The sequence below is a fragment of the Heterocephalus glaber genome, unplaced genomic scaffold (assembly GCF_053883595.1).
Source record: "Heterocephalus glaber isolate CG9 unplaced genomic scaffold, H.glaber_assembly_v1.0 deba00000347, whole genome shotgun sequence".
Classification (NCBI taxonomy): domain Eukaryota; kingdom Metazoa; phylum Chordata; class Mammalia; order Rodentia; family Bathyergidae; genus Heterocephalus; species Heterocephalus glaber.
In genome coordinates this window covers 48,115,712-48,131,339 of record NW_028258143.1, presented here as the reverse complement: position 1 = coordinate 48,131,339, position 15,628 = coordinate 48,115,712, and the positions used below count along the sequence as shown (strand labels likewise).

Sequence of the window (15,628 nt, the reverse complement as noted above, 5' to 3'; positions counted from 1 at the left end):
TTAATTTTTGATGGATGGTGGTGATCTGCCCTTGGTCAGGGAGAGTGAAGTTATAGGGGAGTGGATGATTTGAGGATTCTTAAGGAGGAAGAGCCCACAGGTCTTAGTGGTTGATTGTCACTGTCATTTTCTGGCTGGAAAGCAGCAGCAGAAAGTAAATTCGAGAGGAAGAGTGATGTGTTCTGTTTTGGGTGTGCTGGGTGTTTTGGTGACTGGACATTGCATGGAGAGATACCACATATAGGCAGTGGGATAATGGATTTAGAGCTCTGGGGAAGTACCTGGGATTGAGTTATGGATTTGGAATTAATCATACAGGGAGGGAATGAGTAGAGAGTTTGGTAGAGGATGGAGCCATAAATCTTGAGAAGACAGGCAGACAGAGATAGAGTAGAGTTTGGGCTGATCAGAAAGGGCAGCTAGGGAACTGGGGAAAACTAGAAAAAGGAAATGTATCAGAAGCCACGGGAGAGGCACTTTATAAAAGCCAGACTCGTATACTACATTAATTCATCCAGCAAATACTATCTGTATGCTCTCAGGCAGCGTGTGGGGTGCTGAGGAAGAATACTGAACAAGGCGAATGGGAGTGGGATGTGGAACTCACTGTCTGGTGGCTGAGCCAGATGTTAAAGCAGTGGTTACCTTTGTGCAAAATGTGGTGTAGGAAGCACAGGCCTGGGGCTGGCAGAGCTCCAGCTGATCTCACCTCCTTGCCTGACCTCCCTGAGAAGACCTGGCCAGGCCGCAGAGCGGGATTGGAGCCAGTTAGGTGGAGGGGAATGGGGCGAGATTTCCAAGTGGGAGAAGCCCGCTCCCCCGAGACACTGCAGTGGGCGATGGCAAACTGGAAGCTGGGAAGGAGCGGAAGGGCGTGGGGGAGAGAGGTGAGACCAACGTGGAAGGAGCCTGCTGAAGGATTCTGGATTTTGTTTTAATAACAAGAAGAAGGAAATGGAGGTTTTAAGCACAGGGTGGCATGATTTGGTTAGGTACATATGTTGGTGAGCTCTAGTGCAGATCTGAGTGAAAAGGCGGAGACCCCTTCGGAGCTCGCGCAGATGAGAGTTCAGGGGAGGACGGGGTGTCTGAGGAGAGGCCTTTGCGCTAGAGAAGGTGGCATGGCACGGCGATCAACCCTTAGGTTTAGTTCAGATATGCTGTTCAGACAGATGAGTTTGGTATGTCCTTTGCCCTTTTCAAGGATCGTTCCTTTGTCTGTAAAATAACAAGGGATAATAGTTGTCCTTACTTCGAGTTGTTCTGAGCGCGGAGTGAAGTAACGCATTAAAACGCCTAGCTCATCCCAGCACATGGTACGCCTTGCTGTCTCGGTTCACTTTGTGAAGCTGTGACGGTACACAGACGGGCTCGTTGATAATGAACGGACATTTATTGGCTCAAGATTCTGGAACTGGGAAGTTCAAGATCCAGCACCTGTATGTAGCGAGGGTCTTCTCACTGCGACATCCCATTGTAAAAGGGCATTTTTCCTCCTCAACCAGCAGGGATGCACTTCACTTCAGTGCATGAGCTGAACTAAAAATGGCATCCAAACTGACCCCAGCCCATGTGTCACATCCCCATCCTGTCCCTGACAGGGGTCCCTCTGGAAACCCCCAGACACCAATAGTTTCACCCTCAGCTGGCATGTCAGGTAAAGGAGAGAAGAAAAGGCCTGGTGTCCAAGTCACTCTCTGCTGCTTAGAGGGAGGGGCTGCTTCTGTGTCCCATAGAAACAGGGTGCCTGCTGCCCCGACACGGTCTCTGAGAGCTGTTGCGACCTCAGAGCACCAGGAACAGTTGGCTTTTATCGTTACTCTTAAGCATCCCCGTGCTAGAGGGCACAAAATGCCAATAATGGGTAGTCTTTCTGACAACTCTTTGACAAAGTGATCTTTGGGCTTGTGTGCCTCTCAGTCACGTCTGGTTTTGGGGTGCATGTGCCTCTATCTCTGCTGGCATGGACTAAGAAACATTCCTGTGAAGCTGAAGGATGCAGACAGTCCTGAGCTGGTGCAGATGGTACTGACCAGTACATGCAGAGGTCCAGGTAAATGTTGCTCCGTCCTGTAAAATCCACACCTCAGCTGCACTGGCCCCTGCTCCTCCACACCAGGGAGTGTTCTTTGTTTCATGTGTTCCTGTCGCCACCTTCCTAGCCACTTGCCTCATTTGAATGGTCACTATGTCACTTGAGGATGAAATGAAAGAACAAGAAGAAAAACTTTTAATGTGCGCTAATCTTTATCTCCAAACTTCTCATTATAAATGGACATAACAAAAAACAAAAAGTCTGTCAGTACCAAACAGCAATTATTAAAAAACTTTTAGAAATCACTTCCAAGTTTGTAGATTATATTTTCTTTTCATTAAATTCCCATCGCCTTATTTTTCTTTCTCATGATTATTTTCTCCCATGCTCTCAGTCTGTGGGCCAATGTGTTGACTTTTTTTTACTAAATCCTTAAAAATAACATCAAAGTCTTACCATTCCAGAAAATTTTATGTACATTTATTGCCCACAGCTTGTGTGTTAATATCAGCAGAAATTATGTTTTACATTTGACCTTACTAATGAATAACAATAGACTAAATCTGGCTCACATATTAGTGTCAAAGTTTAAAATTGCGCATCAACAATTGAAACTTTTTTTTTTAACACTGGGGATCGAACTCAGGACCTTGTGCTTTCAAGGCACCACTGAGCTAAATCCTCGGGCCTGAAATTTCATTCATAATGTCAGATTTCTTGTTTTTGTGAAGAATCTGAATATTTAGCAACAGCCTAAATTCCTGCTTGACCATAACCTGCCAGTTGTGTGTAGCTATTGCTTCCCTTGGATGGGGAATGAGCTTGCCTACTAGCAGGGTTCCCATGTCTCCCTGTTCTTTAATTCAATCCCTTCCTTACACTCAGTTCCTACAATGGAGCTTAAAAATTGCCAAATAGTACAACTTAAATAAAGTGGAATTTAACAATACTGATGAAATTGCAAATGTGTATATCCTTTTACTAAGCAGTTCACTTCTAGAAATTCATTTTTATACTCATGTATTTAGAAAATGACTTAGGACAAGGTTATTCTTTGAAGTATTGTTTATAAGAGTGAAAGATTAGAAAAAAAATCTGTTTATAGAACAGGAACTGGTTCAAAAAAGATATAGCATACAATGGAAACTAGGTATTCAGAAAAGAATGAGAAAGCGCTCAGTGAACTACTATGGGGAAATTCTGAGATGTATTATTCTAAGAGGCAAGGTACAGAGCAGTGGATATAGTATACTACCATTTGTATTAAATGTGTATATTTGCTAGTATGTGCGTAGCCATCTCAGGAAGGATACACAAAAAGTCTAAAATGTTTATTGCTTCTGAGAGGGGAATCAGTTATTTGGATGGGGGAAGCTAATTTTCACAGTACACCCTATCATAACTATTGACCCCACCACCACTACCACCAATACTGGAGATTAAACCCAGGGACTTCACACAGGCCTACAATCCCTATCCCCTTTACAAATTTTTTTAAATTTTGAGACAGGCCAGATTTGAATTTCTGATCCTTCTCCCTCAGCCTCTAAAACCATAGGCTTTTATTACCTATTTTACCAAAATAATTTTCCTCCTGTGTCACTAATCCACTGATAAGCATCATTCCTCCAGGCACTTCCCAAAGCCCCACCTATGAGCTCATGAGGCTTTGGGTAGACATCTAGATATAAATCATAGCATGCCTTTAACAAATCTAAGATTAAGAGAGTTTTTAATAAGAGTTAGGAAAAACAGCCTGAGTCTGCTCAGATTTTTATGATTTCCTCGGTAAAGTTGCACAGACTTAGCTTTTGGCTTTAAATCATGCCTATTTTCAACTCCCCTGAAATCAAGTGTCCTGTGTGATATCAATTAAAGTAAATGTACTTTCAATTAGAGGTGTTAAGTATAAGCCTGAAAAGATTAATTCTTTGTAAAAGGATGACCTTCAGTAGTTAGATCCAATTAGGCATTTTTCCAACTATATTTCATCTTGATGAAACAAGTCTACTACTCACAATCAATCACTGTAATCTTGTCAGGTGAATATTCTAGGTTCAGAGTCGTGAAAAAGTGACTTGACTAGGCAGTCTCTGTGACTTGAGCCACCGTGGATATCGGTGTAGATCACGAGTGTTGGTTATTACTTTTGTGGTGTTGATATTTAAAGCATCGAGATGTGCACGATGATATTCCTGGCACAGTTCTTACACCTCTTACTATGGTCTTAGAACAAACTAATCTAAAGACTAATCAAAAGAGAGAAAAGAACAGTGACATTAATTAGTATTGAATCAAATTATTTTGTAATTTTTTTCTCCTTATGTCATTTCACTATTAATTATGTCAGTAGTATTTACTTTCCTAGTGGTTGTTTTTTCTTATTGACTGTTTTAGTTCTAATTTAACCTTTGGTCATATACAGCATGCTACCAAGAGTATTAAAGAAGTGAACATTTGATGATTATTTATGCTAACATGCAAAATCTTGGGGAATATTGTTTTCTCTTTAAAATGAAAGGAGTTAAGCATTTCTGCTTGTATTAGGTTTTTCCAGTATAGATTTGTTCGTTTTCACTCTGCCATTCATTAAATTTGTAAAGTTGGAAAAATCACTGAATGTAGTCACATAAAAATTGGGGAGGGGCATGGAGTCAGAAAAAATAAAGAGTGGGCAACAAGCAACACCTCTTTGAATGTCTCAAAGGTGATTGTTGGAATCAAATGAGAGTTTATATATGTATATATACATATATATTTATAGATATATATAGACAGGTATATATGTACATATACAGAGTCCACCAAAAAAATATATACACACTTCAGGAAAAGAAAAATAACAGATGTCTGAAAGCTAATGGTCACTACTTTGAGCACCTCTTATAACTGTACAGGCCAAAGGTAACTTGCATTAATCTCATGATGTCTTGATAAATTTACTATTAAAATATTTATGCAAGTTTTTCTTTTCCTGAAGGGTGTGTACACTTTTTGGCAGACTGTATCTACACATGCACAGTATGTGATATAGCATATATAGTTAGCCTGTGGACCACCTTCCAGATACCAAAATCTGTAGTTACTCAAGTTATTTATGTGTGTGTGTATATATATGTGTATATATATGTGTGTGTGTGTGTGTGTGTATATATATATATATATGAGACATAGTATGTTTATATAACATTCTATGGTATACTTCAGATCATTTCTAGATTACTTTTAATACCTAATCCAGTAGAAATGCTATTTAAATAGTTGTTATTGTGTATTTTATTACTGATCTATAGTTGTTTGACTCTGTAGATACAAAACCTGTGAATATAGATGACTAGTGCCTTCACTCCTGTGTTAGTTACTTTTCTCTCATTGCTAAGACAAAATACTCGACACCCAAAGTTAAAGGGGGAAAGGTTTATTTAGTCCACAGTTTGTAGAGGTTTCAGTCCACAGTTAACCTGGCTCCAAGGTGGAGTGGCATGTGGAAAAGGGGCATCGCAGAGGAGAAACAGTTCATTGCCTGCAAAGACAGCAAAAGCAACAAGCAAAGGGCCTTAGTAGCATCTTTCTGCCCTTTTTATTTTATCTGTGCTACTTAGGGCAGATAGCACTCACACCCTTAATCCTAATGCCCTTGAGCCTAGCATTGTACCATGAATCAATTCCAGCCACCTCCAAAAAGCCCCACATGTGACTTCATGAGGTGTTGGGGAGACATCTAGACATAAGTCATAGCAACTCGCCACTCCTCTGTGTGTGTGTGTGTGTGTGTGTGTGTGTGTGTGTGTGTTGCTTAAGTATGATGCGCCATTCTGGGAGTTCTTGAGACCCTTCAAAGTGCCTAGCTGGGCAAACGTATTTTATAGTAATATTAAGAAATTCTTCATCTTTTTTGCTCTTATCCTTTCACATGTCCAGTAGGATTTTTTTGTGGCTTTCTATGTAATATCCAACATTGCAACAGATTACAGAAGCACTCTAAGCATTCAGCTATTTTTTCTATTTTTAAGTTTTTATTAGTGCATGTATGCAATACAGAATAATGATGTTTGTTCGGGGAATTGGCAGGTGCATATACCATATCTTAATCATTTTCAATCCCTTTGATCCCTCTTCCCTACCTTCTCCATCAGGAAGAATTCAGATGTCTTAAGCCAAACATTACAGAGGCTTGTGAAAGTTGAAAATAATGTGTTCTTTTAGTGGATTTATCTATCTTTTGGAACAGATTTTTGAACTTTTTGTACATTAGCATGAGTTAATTATTATCATCTTCAAATGAATTAATATTTTATAAATTTGTCTGTTTTAATTTCTAATACAGTAAATTTTGATAGATATAGACCATACAAATCAAAGCTCTTTAGGGGCCCTAAATGCTTTTTAACAACGTAAAGGAGTCCCATTACAAAAATGTTTGAGAATTGCTGATATCCATATATCAGGAATTGCAGAAGTCCCCTGGTCCCATTCTGTCCCAAGAGGAGTGCTGATACAATACAGGAGGAGACACCTGTAAGGTTGTGTGAAGTTCTGGGCTCAGGGCTCTCGTGTGATGGGCTTGAGCACTGCTTGAATTCTTAGCCCTTTGTTTCTCCTCTTTGGTTTGTGGGAAGGTGATAGAAAATGAGTCAGAATTTCTAGGTGCCGAGGAAGACTTTCTTTAGTGGGTTCCACGTATTTTGCAATTTTCTGGCCTCCTTGAAATTACTGATGGTTTGGGTCAAATCCCGGTGTGGGCACTGTTCAGTGACGTTCCATAGAGGTCAGCCAGCTAGGGCTGCAGTACGGACCAGTCTGCTTAGCCTTGCCTGGCACCGAGGCACCCCAGGAGGGCGTTATGTGAGGGGGTGTTCAGGCCATATCTGCCTCTGTCTTGTACATTCTTGGCCACTGAGCTAGTAGTTGAATTCTTAGAAAAACTACTTGATCATGTTTACTAATGAGGTTTCCTTTTTAGTGCAAACATTTTGTTTAACCTGTCTATGTTGATAATGTAGAAAAAAATTCTACTCAAAATATCACTTCTAATGCAGTTTCTTAAGGCGTTTTTATTAACTTTAATTCTAGCCTCTGTTGAGAGGTACTTGTAATATTTTAGTGTTCTTATAAAAATTTAAAACTAGCCCATTTATAGCTTGCTGTCTGTCTTTATCATTTCTTGAAATTTATATGAATGGAAAACTTTATTTTAAGTATTTACTGGTTTTTCTATCTCCCCAGGGTCATTTAATTTTTAATTGAATATGTATATATAGATTAGCTTTGTGTAAGCATTTTATATTTACTGAAATGAAGTTTCAAAAATTCATATTTTACAATGTTCTAGAGGTCCCTAAATTTATAAGATTGCTGACTATAAAATGCGTACTTTGTTTTGAGACTTTTGTTGCATGATTTGAACTATTAGCACTAACTTCCTTATTTGTTATACTTTAAAAATTGTTTAATAAAATACTATTTCTTCCAGGAAAAATATGAAAAATGCTTGAGATATAATTCATTACAGACAGAAGGCTCCTAAAATACTAAATTATGAAATTAAATTTAAGGTTACTTACTTAATGCAGATTTTATAAAATGAACCTTTTGGCTTTTTAAATTTTGTAATATAAGCATGTTTTTATAAGGTAAATTTAATGACATAAGGAAATATCTTTATTCATGTCATAGCTATCTCTTCCAGTCAAGGAAATTGGTAACCTAAAACTATAAAATGTTACTACATGTTAGTAGCATCTTATAAAAATTGAAATTCGTTTAGTAGATTTAACTCTGCCTCATTAGATTTTAATGTGCTATTTGTTATATATTTCAGAAACTCCAGAAAGGAACTTAATGACATAAGATTTGAGTTTACTCCAGGAAGAGGTAAGTTTTAATTAAAATTATTATTTTAGTGCTACAAGAAGCACTTAGAAATTTATTGCAAGGATGTGATTATAATTCTTTGTCTAAAAATGAAGGAAGGAAGGAAGGAAGGAAAACAATGTGGAAGGAGAAAGGGACTTTTTGCTGGCCCCAAGAATCCCAGTGACACACGTGGCAAGTATATACACACATATAAATTGGGTATATTAACTCAACCATGGAAATAAGTACTGGTATGGTAATGCAGGGCCCAAGGGAAATTAGGATGCATATAATGAGAAGCATGAACACTCCTAATGAGAGCTGATCAGGAAAGAGCTGACATGCTTCGCCTCTCCATTCTCAGTTCAGGTTTCATGAAGTGGATACTGGGGAGTGTTTGTGGTCTTTTTTTGCTATAGGCACTAGGCTGAGCTTGATGGGAACAATGCCAGTCTTAGGGCTGATACAGTTTGAGTATTTTAAATAAGTTATTACAGCTGCCTGAAGGCTAGATGGGTTGGCTGCTAGATCATCTGCTGGATGCCTAAAAGACATACTAGTTTTTATTATCTCTTGCACCTGGCAGATAGATAGCCTGGTATGTAGAAGAGCCTCAAAAAAAAAACAACTTGGTGAATTAATAGGTAAATAGTATTTATGAACAGCTTCAAAAGATCACAAGATGAGGTGTTAGGAAAAAAATATTTCTACAACTTAGTTTATAATCAGAATAACCTAGAAAATAAAAATATATGTATATTGACTACCTTTCTAATGTACATTAGTTTCATCTATTGTAAATTATATATATATGTGCTAATAATGCTATTTTATTTATTAGAACTCCATATAAATTTCAATTTGATTAAATAAATTGTGTTTGGTGAAAGTTTGAAAACCCCGAGGAACAAGAACTTTCTGGGTTGATAGCTGGTCAGTCAGCAAACCTCCTTGACCTCCTTGTTATCATCTCCTACAAGAAGACACAAACTCCACTGCCTGTGGGAGCCGGAGTGAACAGTGGGCACTGCAGGAAACTGGAGAACCCCACTTAAATATATTCATGTTCAGTTTTTTAAAGATATTGCTGGCCAGACAAAATATGCTCCTGGTCTTTATGCCATCATAAAGCCGCTGGTTCTGATCTCTTTTCCTGTGCAAAGGCAAAGATTTAATATACTCCCAGTATATTTGAATTAAATTAAATATGAACTACTTTTTACAAAATAAATGTTTATAAGGTTGCCATGAATTCACTAATTGATTTTTCTTTCCGGTGTGTTCATCTTTAACAATTTAGAGTTAGCCTATGAAATTGTACCACATCAGTTACAGTTATCAAAAAGTCTTCTATTTTGTCATAATGTAAAAATATTGACAGGCAATGCTGTGATAAAATCTAATAATTATATAATAAATGTTTCAAGTAGAAAGGACAGATTCTTATTTTAAGGTTGCTTCTTTTCATGTTATTTTTTAAAATAGACTATGGCAATGAAAATCAATTTTCGTCTTAGGAGGTCAGACAAATTTCTGGACTCGGAATATTTATGGATAAGATGACGCTGTTATGCATTAGCAGGCCATTTGCACTGACTTTGGCAGTCTCATTTGGTAGGGCTAGATTGAGAGTCTCCGCTTTTGTCGCCCAGACAGAAACCGTAGTGCTGACTTCCACATGACCTGGGCCTTACGGGGCAGCCCTGCACAGGCCTGCTGTTAACCAGTCACTGTGTCTGTCTCCCTGCACCTCTGTGGTTACAGATGCCATCTGTGTTCCACATAGTGAGTGCACCACTTCACGAACATCACACGCGCAGGACATTCGTGTTGTACCTACATATGAATAAGTGTGTGTGGCATAAAACACAACATAAACTTTAAATATTCTCTGCCCTCATTTATGTTTTTTTTTTTGGGGGGGGTACCAGGGATCGAACTCGGATCCTTCCGCTTGCAAGGCAGGCAGCAGAACCACTGAGCTAAATCCCTGGCCCCTGCCCTCATTTATGTTTATTGTGTCTGTGTGTGCTCTGGAAACCCTGACGTTAATATATGATCGTTTAATCTGTTTATTGATCAGGAATGTTAATTGGCTTAAAGGAAAAATAGATTACTAATGAAACATGAGGTAATTATTTTACATTTCTGTTCTACACTGTTGCTGATGTCTTACATGCATACAGAAAAACTGGTTAATGGCATGCACACAGATGTGGAATAATTCTCATCTTGGTCCACTCCCATTACCCATTTGCCGTTTTGATATGATTCATCTGCTGCCCAAGAGTCCTGAAAATAGAAGGACACGCTATACACTTTAATCACTTGGGAATGTCTGTCTCTTTGGTACTGCATTAGTGTTATCCCTTAATGTGGCTTTGTTTGATTTATCCATTTTCAATTACATTTTCTGATTGTACCTCCTTACTCAAGTTTAAGATCTTATTATTGTTTTAGAGATGGTGTAGCGTGTCAAAGTGCTTTGACGGATGATCAATCAGTGGAAATATAAGGACTGCCTGCTTTATGCCCAGTGCCTGCTGCGTGTTAGGCACTTTAATTCAATATGCCTCTCTTCCTGGAGATTGGGTGGTGTCCAGGAAGAAGGAGATTCTCGGGCTGAATGTTCTAGCAGCATCCAAAGCGATGTCACATTCAGAATGGAGCCTTTTAATGTGCGATAATGGGATCATTTCATCACAAAGAAACTTTTCTATACCATTGACAAAAAAGGACAAGACCCAAGATAAGCTCACTTTATGTGAAATTTCATAGTTTAGTAAGATTCCTATATATTTCTCTGCCATTTACTTAATTTTATTCAATTTCATTATGAAGTGAAATCAGTAAAATGGTGGAATAACTCAATTTCTCTGAAAGTATAGAAAGTATGCATTGAGTTTCAAATTTTTGCTGGAGATTTAGGGAATTGAGCTGTGTACGAGAGGGAGAGGGCAAGACTGTAAGATGAGTTTCAGGTGACCTTTGACTGTGGTGTCATCATCACCTTAATGATTTGTTAAGTAATTACTCTGTGTCAGACACTGAGCTGAAAACCCTAAATCCCAAGAATTGTAAGAGATGCGTGTACTTGTCTGTACACTCTGTGTGTGTGTGCATGTGACATACAGGCGTATGCACACATCCACACATATGAGCTCATTTACATAGTCACCATGTCCAGGTTATGCTGAGGTAGTTTTTGGTGTGACAAAGTACAATTCAATTTAGATGCTTGCTTGATTCAGTAGCTATGTTTTTAGATGCTCCCTGACCTTGGAAGGCACTTCTGTTCATCCTTCATCTAGATTGTCACAGGTTGCTCAGCCAGTTTCTTCATGTCCAGCTAGAGTTCTGGGTGTGTGTGAATATGAAAATGCAGTGGGGACCAAGTCTTTTCCCTTGAAAAAACATAGGGGTCTGTAATGGCTCTTTTGAGCATGTTATAATTTCTCAATCCCTCTTTACAAAGTCTTCAAATAGAAGATAACAGTGTTGCCATGTTCATTCATAACCTTTCAATTAAATCATTTCAGCTATATTCACTTGCCACAGCTTGTTCAGTCCCATCTTTATGAGATTGCCAACTCCTGTCACTTATCATTGAGAAACTACATTATTTTACTCAACCACATTTTCTAAGAGAATGATTCTGTTGCTATCAAGTGATCAATGTCATGTTAAAGGAGTTTCTTAATAGCATAAATTTAAATGACTCATCTTAATAGTTCAACAAGCTCGTGAGCTGTTTATACCAAATACAAGGTTGTATCAGATGCTACCTATCAACCTTTGCTATAAATTCTGACTCAGTAGCTACTAATGATAGACAAGGATTGATAATGCCTGGAATTCACCTTGATAAGAAATAAAAGCAGTGTCCCAGAGAATAGCTACATCTTCTAGGGGTGCCTGTGAGGATTAATTCAGATGGTAGGCAGCAGGCAAAAGATTTCGATCACCAAAACTAAAAAAAATTAAGGATTTTGTATAACATTTTTGAATAAATAGCCAGACACAAATTACACTCAGGAAAATGGATTTCATGTTACTTCTGATTTTTTTCTCCTGATAGAATCTGACTTGTTGAGTTAAAACTCATGTGGGTAATTTTATTAAGTAAAAAAAATATATTTGGCATTGTACTGGATTGTTGATTTTTATTTTATGTTACTAATACATATTCATTTCACATTTGGACAGATACGGCAGATGGTGTATCTCAGGAGCTCTTCTCTGCTGGCTTGGTTGATGGTCATGATGTAGTTATAGGTAAATTGTTTTTTTAGTATGCAGTGTCATTTTGTTGATATAGTAAATGCAAATATGTCAAATGAAATGTGTTTAGAAGCAAAAGTTTTCACTAAGGAATGATTTGCTCAATTTTGTAAAAATTCTTTTATGAATTCTTAAGTGAAAATTCACCTAAGAGTTATATATAATTTTCTTTCTTCCAAGCCTCTCACTGTAATTCTCGCATTTGTCTGGACTTGAATTAGCCAGTGAGGAGCCTCACTTACTGGAAACATAACAAAGAGTCCTTAACAGTCAAAAGTCCATGACACAATGAAGATAAGATGCTGTAATTTCTATGCGCCAAAGTATGAGTACCTCTGAGATGCTTTCTCAGAGTTTCTCTAATAAAACTTAATGTCAGTTTTCCAGGAGTTTTAAACATCATTTGGACCAGTTCTTTTGTTATGTAGTTAGGGAAACAAATTCCTAAAGAGGTTTCAGGACTTAGTCCATAGCCAGGCAGCTGGGTTGTGGCAGAGCCACTTTGAAACCATGGAGTCTTTCTGTCACTTTTAGGATCAAAGGAAAACTGCATGGAGATGGAGGAGCCTGCTAGGTATAGGGCTGCTGATAGGAGCAAGCAATAGTAGGTGGACCTCCTACCAAGGAAAAGGAAGTGGAAAAGGCCTAGAAGGCCCACAAAGTCATGTAAGAAAATCTGATGCAGCTTGGTTCTGCCTGGGTATGGATGTGATCTATGCACAACAGCAAATTCTGAGTATATGAAGATCTTATAATGTAATCTATTACAGTTTATTCATAATAATGACCCTGAGTAATCAAGGTTACTTAGCATAATAATGCTAAAATATTACATTAATTATATTGTTAGCTATAATAACAGCATTAATTAGAAGAATGTGTTATGCTAAAATTTTCTTCAAAAATACTCAAAGTGAAACTGTTGGGAATTATGTACTCCCTTTAAATAATGTTTTATTTTTAAAAAAATCACTATCACAATAAATCCTTTTCCAATAATACTGGAGTGTGTGATTGAAAGGAAATTTGAGGTAGATACACAAACCTATTGAAATAATTTATTTCTAGAAACTTGGTAATGTGGATTATTATAAAGTAAGCTACCATAGTTTATTTGACGTGCTCCTACCAGCTAGAACTACTGGTGGTGGTACATGTGCGACCATTCCATGCCGCCCAATGGGGCAGTCACGCATGTACCACTGGTGGGTTAGAGCCACCTGGCAGCGAGACATATGAATTATGGTCCTGTTATGAATGTGTTAAATAAGAATACGTATGGGTTTATAGTGGGGAATTAGAATTCTAAGAATCAGTGTGTTATTTATATACAAATGATACATCATAAATGCAAAGATACCTGTGTAATTAGAAAAAGTAAGCTTTTTTCCTATTAATTGTACATGAAGTATACACATTGTTTTCACAAAGACGCTCTGATTCTTTTGGCAAGTGATGCACAGAAGATATTGACATGTTTTTAAGGAAATGAACATATATTTGTTTATGTTTTTGTGCATCTACTTAAATGTTGTATTTCACACTTTCCTTTACAATCCTGTGAGAGCTCATGGCCAGCAGAATTCCTGGCTATATTCTGATTAACTGTAAGGAAAAAGCTGAGAAAAAGGATCAGTTCGACTTTAGTGTCTGTTTTAAATTCCATCTCAGATTTTTTTCTTTCCACCCACCAGTTCTTTAATAAAGTTGAGCACTCTTGTTCCCCTTAGGAAAACTAAGCATACACCTTTGTATCTTAGTTTATCATAAGAAAAAAAGAGAACAGTTAGTGGCTAGCTCAGGATATTCTGCAAGATATATTTTCCTTAAAGAGAACTGTGGTTCATATACTAAGTAGCCCGAATTAAAAAATTAGTCCATAAAGTGAAGATAATAGTTGAAAACCCTCTTTTAAATACCTACTAATGTCTCTTATTGGCCACAAGGTCAAAAATCAAATTGTCTTTTAATTGAGTTGATTCTGGCAGATATTTGAAAATACAGAAAATCAGAATATACAGAAAAGCACAGTGGTCATGTTTGTTTTTAAGTGTGGCCTTGATGCAGCCTACAGTTGTGTCTTTTTTCCCCCCCTTCATGCTCAGCTGAATCTAAATGACAGGAAAGTTTGTTGAGTTTTTTAAAAGAAAGAAACTAAGAAATTAGAGTAGAGTTCACATATAACATTAAAAGCACATAACCAGAAAGTTTCTATTTTTCTTTGTTTTAATTATTCTTTTAAAAAAATATTTATTTTGCCTTTTCCCCCACTTGGAGCTACAGCATTTCAATATATAGAATATTCAAATAAGAAAAGACACGTATAACTCTGAAGTGACAATAAAAATGCCTTCCTTGAACCAGATGTGATGGTACACACCCGTAATCCTAGTACCTGAGGAGGCTAAAACAGGAGGGTCTCAAATTCGAGCCCAGCCTGGACACCTTAGGTGACATACTGAGATCTTGTCTCATGTGAAATATTTTTTTAAAGGGCTTGGCATATAGCTTAGTGTGAAGCTATTCTTAATCCCCAGTACTGCCCTCCAAAAAATCTAAACTTTATAGAAAATGTTTACATATTTTGTTTGATAATCAACCAGTTCTATAAGGTAGGAAGAACAGACTGTTTTGGTCATTATTTAATGGATAAAAAACTGAGGTCAAAAGAAGTGTTTGCATGCAGCTTGTAGTGGTCCTTGAATGTGGGTGGTCTTGAGTGTAAGTCCAGAGCTTATCCCTTGCCCTTCCACTCTGTGTTCCGTATCTTCCGCCTTGGAAAGTGGACCCAAGTAATTTTAAACAGTGATGGCTCCTGGAAATAATAGCTTGTCCTCATTTGTGTTTTCCTGGAACAATAGATGTCATTTTATATTTTAATTATTGATTATTTGACAAACAGATATACAGTATGTTGGATCCTGTGTCCTTTAACCAATTCCAGCAATTCTCTACCCTCTCCTTCATCATCTGTTTCCCTCTTTACTAGATAGGTCACCCCCACATATAAATGTTCTTCTTGCATTTTAAAATTACTCCTATTTCCCTCTATCCCCTTACAGCAAAACCTATCAAAAGAATTGCCCCTGCCTTCAATTCCTTTCTGACCATGGTGTCTTAAATCCACTCCAGTCAGTTTTTTTTAATTCTCTACTCCATTCAAACTGTTGTTTTCAAAGCCATCCTTAGGGAAGATACACTTGGCAGACTGGATGGCAGTTGCAAAAGGTAGATGTGGCTGGACTGGAGTTAGCAAGGGGAAAGGGGGCTGATCTGTGGTCTGAGGACTCCTCATTCCCAGATCTGACAGCCATGCCCAGTCCTCATCGCACTTGGCTTGTCAGCAGCATTGGGATTAGTTGACAGGGGCTTCTCTTCCACAATAACTTTGATAAGTTTTTCATTGTTTTGTTTGTTTAGTTTTTAGTACTGAGGCTTGAACCCAGGGCCTTTGCC

General features: G+C 37.8%; 1 protein-coding gene across 3 annotated transcripts in view; it reads left to right on the top strand.

The window, feature by feature from the left end:
* Positions 1–15,628, top strand: part of Stk39 (serine/threonine kinase 39) — a 284,753-nt gene that overhangs the window by 219,996 nt on the left and 49,129 nt on the right. For all 3 annotated transcript variants that reach the window (XM_004857609.3, XM_087199904.1, XM_087199899.1), the window contains exons 15-16: positions 7,857–7,909; positions 12,098–12,166. In XM_004857609.3, coding sequence (XP_004857666.1) covers positions 7,857–7,909; positions 12,098–12,166 — 122 coding nt within the window. The remainder of the gene's footprint in view (positions 1–7,856; positions 7,910–12,097; positions 12,167–15,628) is intronic.